The 2,935-nt window shown below is 72.2% G+C and overlaps 1 protein-coding gene across 1 annotated transcript in view; it reads left to right on the forward strand.

Moving 5' to 3' along the window:
- The first annotated feature begins 36 nt into the window (after window positions 1-36).
- The window catches only part of LOC112965839 (cytoplasmic phosphatidylinositol transfer protein 1-like), an 8,168-nt gene continuing 5,269 nt past the window's right edge, over window positions 37-2,935 (forward strand). The window contains exons 1-2 of the mRNA XM_026065231.1: window positions 37-145; window positions 2,415-2,563. Coding sequence (XP_025921016.1) covers window positions 98-145; window positions 2,415-2,563 — 197 coding nt within the window. The 5' untranslated portion in view covers window positions 37-97. The remainder of the gene's footprint in view (window positions 146-2,414; window positions 2,564-2,935) is intronic.

Genomic DNA, 2,935 nt, shown 5'->3' on the forward strand with positions numbered 1-2,935 from the left:
GGATGAGCTGTGGCCCCGCGCGGCCGCCTCGCTGCTCCGGCCTCGCCGCCGCCTCCGCCTGAGCCCGGCGCCGCCGCCTGCCCGCTGGCCCGCCACCATGCTCGTCAAGGAGTACCGCATCTGCATGCCGCTCACCACCGAGGAGGTGAGGGGGCCGCGGGCAGGGAGAGGCGCGGGGGCCGGCGACGGCTGAGGTGCAGCAGGCAGGAAAGTGGGTGGCGGAGTCGGGGGCTGAGGCTCGGTGCCTGCTCCGAGCCCCCGGGCACGGGGCTGCGGGGACCGGCTGGCCGCCCGGGCAGGGGCCCGCGGGGTGCAGCAGCTGGGGGGACCCGTGCCCGCGGGGGTGCTGGGGCGCAGGCCGGAGCATCGGGTGCTCCTGGAGGGCAGCTGCCCGGAGCGGGCTGGGGGCGCCCCGGCCCCCTCTGCCTCCCTCCTGCCTGCAGCACACGGTGGGAGCCGGGGCCCCGCTCGGCTGCCGGCCCTGCCATGCCCAGCCGGGCAGAGGGTGCCGGGAGCAAGGTGCCGCGTGGCTGGTGCGGAGCTCCGGCGGAGCCATGCCCAGGCTCGGTCCCTGCTCCGGCACCTCCCCGCGCCACGGCAGCTCCCGGCAGCCTGCAGGCACTGCCCGTGCCGTGCCGTGCCGTGCCGTGCTGCAGCGCCCGCGGGCGCAGGGTGCCTCCTCCGGGCGGCTGTGGGGTTGGGGGTGTTGGAGGGTGCAGGCGCCGGGGCGCCCAGCTCGGCAGCACCGCGGGGACGCGCCGTGGTGCCCGTGGCGAAGGGCCGGCACGGGCTGCCCCGGTGCTGAGCGCGGTCCGGGCGGGGAGGAGGCGAGGGCAAGCGGTGCGGTGCCCGGGGGCCGGAAAGGGGCCGGCGGGCGGCTCAGCTCGGCTCACGGCGCCGGGGCCCGCCGGCATCAGCTTCGCACGGGAAGCGGCCGGCGGCCGCCTTCCTGCCTCCCGCCAAAGGCCTTCGTTACCCAGGCAGCCTGCGTCATGGAAACTTCCCCTGCGGCGCCGGGCTTCGCGGAAACCCGGCCCGAGGGATGCTCGAGCCGCCTGCGCCGGCCGGCTCTGCGCCCAGGGCCACCAGCTCGCTGCCGCGGCGCGGGGGCCCGCGTCCCCACGGCAAACAGCGGTCATCGCCGGCGGCCGGCGGCGTCCCTGGCCAAAGGTCGCTGGTGCGCGCCGGGCGGCGAAGGGGCCGTTCCGGGCGAGCGGGGGGTTCCCCCAGCGGCAGGGCCGGCCCTGCGGGCGCCTTCGCCTTAGCGCCTGGGGAGCGCTTGCAATTAGGCGGAGCGGCGATAAGATCGCGCTGGCAATTAGAGCGATGAATAGGATCTTCAGAGGAGCAATAAAGCAATTCTTATGCAGCCACGTCATCAAATATATATATATGTGTGTGTATATATATATATATATATATATATATATAATTTTTTTTCCTTTCCCCTGGCTCCCACATTATTTACTGAGCGAAAAGGCGGCTCTCTGCAGCCTGCTCGGGAAGGGGCTCGGTGTGCTGCAAAGCCGCCGAGCTGCGTCTGCGAGACGCATAACGACAGCGAGGAGCAGGTAGGGCAGGGGACGGGGCTCCCTCGGGCGCTGTCGGGGCCGCCAGCTCCCACCCGGCTGGAGGCAGGCTGAAACGGGGGGGCCAGCCTGCGGCATGGCTCAGGGTGCAGCCCCTTGCTGCTCCGTGCCTCAGTTTCCCCTCTCCTGCTGGTCGGGATGGCGTGTGCAGTGCCGTGCACAGCCGTATGCCGGCCTCGCTGCGTGGCTGGAGCTGGGGAGGGAGCACGGTGCCGTTGGAAACGGGGGGTTGCCGGAGCATCAGCCATTGCCTCCCTCCCATTTGCCCGGCGGAGGGGAGCCATGGCTCCGAGGTCCCCATTGCTCTGAGGTCCCCGTTGCTCCAACATCCCCGTTGCTCCCAGGTCCCCATTGCTCTCAGGTCCTTGTTGCTCCAACAGCCCTGTTGCTCCCAGGTCCTTGTTGCTCCAACATCCCTCTTGCTTCAACATCCCCGCTGCTCCCAGGTCCTTGTTGCTCCAACATCCCTGTTGCTCCGGGGTCCCGGTTGCTCCGACCGGGGGGCTCCCGGGCAGGCTGCCGGCCGGGGCGAGCACTGGCAGAGGGGGCTCCCTGGCTGGGCTCCAGGCTGGCGCGAGCGGGCAAGAAACCCGCCGAGCCAGGGGCTGCGCCGCGCCTCGGGGCAAAGGGTGCGCCGTCGCGGCAGCCCGGTCACGGAGCTCCGGGTGTTTATCCCAGGGAAGAAATCGGGCTGGTACGGCCCGCCGGGGCCACCCCGAAGTCATGATGCTGGGAACGGCGTGGCGGCAGTGGGGGGGGTTCGCCGTCCTGCCGGGCGGGGAGCCGAGAGCGCGGCCCGGCTGAGGCCGCGCGCGCTCGTTGCAGTACCGCGTGGGGCAGCTGTACACCATCAGCAAGCACAGCCACCAGGAGAGCGAGAAGGGCGAGGGCGTGGAGGTGGTGAAGAACGAGCCCCACGAGGACCCCGTGCACGGCCCCGGGCAGTTCACCGAGAAGCGGGTGCACCTCTCCAGGTGGGAGCCCCCCGCCGCTGCCGCCGGCCGTGCCGCTCGCTCGCTCGCTCGCTCGCTCACCCGCCGGGGCGGCGCGGGCGGGAGCCGCGCTATTTTTAGCCGCGGCGCTCACGATTCTCCCCGCGGGCATGTTATTTATAACGCCTGCAAATTAAGCAAAACCCGCTGCCGGGCCTCGCTGGGCGCGAGGTGGTGGCGAGCGCGGCACAGCGGCCACCCGCCTCCCCCCCACCCCGAGCTGCCCCCCGGGGCCTGATCCTGCCCTCGTCGCGGTGCATCGGGGTCGGGGGGGCCGGGCTTGGGGTGCTGGGCAGGGGCGCCCCGGGGCAGGCTGCTCCGGGCACGTGGCAGCGGTGTGGGGTCTTGGTGCTG

The sequence above is a fragment of the Apteryx rowi genome, unplaced genomic scaffold (genome assembly GCF_003343035.1).
Source record: "Apteryx rowi isolate R43461 unplaced genomic scaffold, aptRow1 scaffold_225, whole genome shotgun sequence".
Classification (NCBI taxonomy): domain Eukaryota; kingdom Metazoa; phylum Chordata; class Aves; order Apterygiformes; family Apterygidae; genus Apteryx; species Apteryx rowi.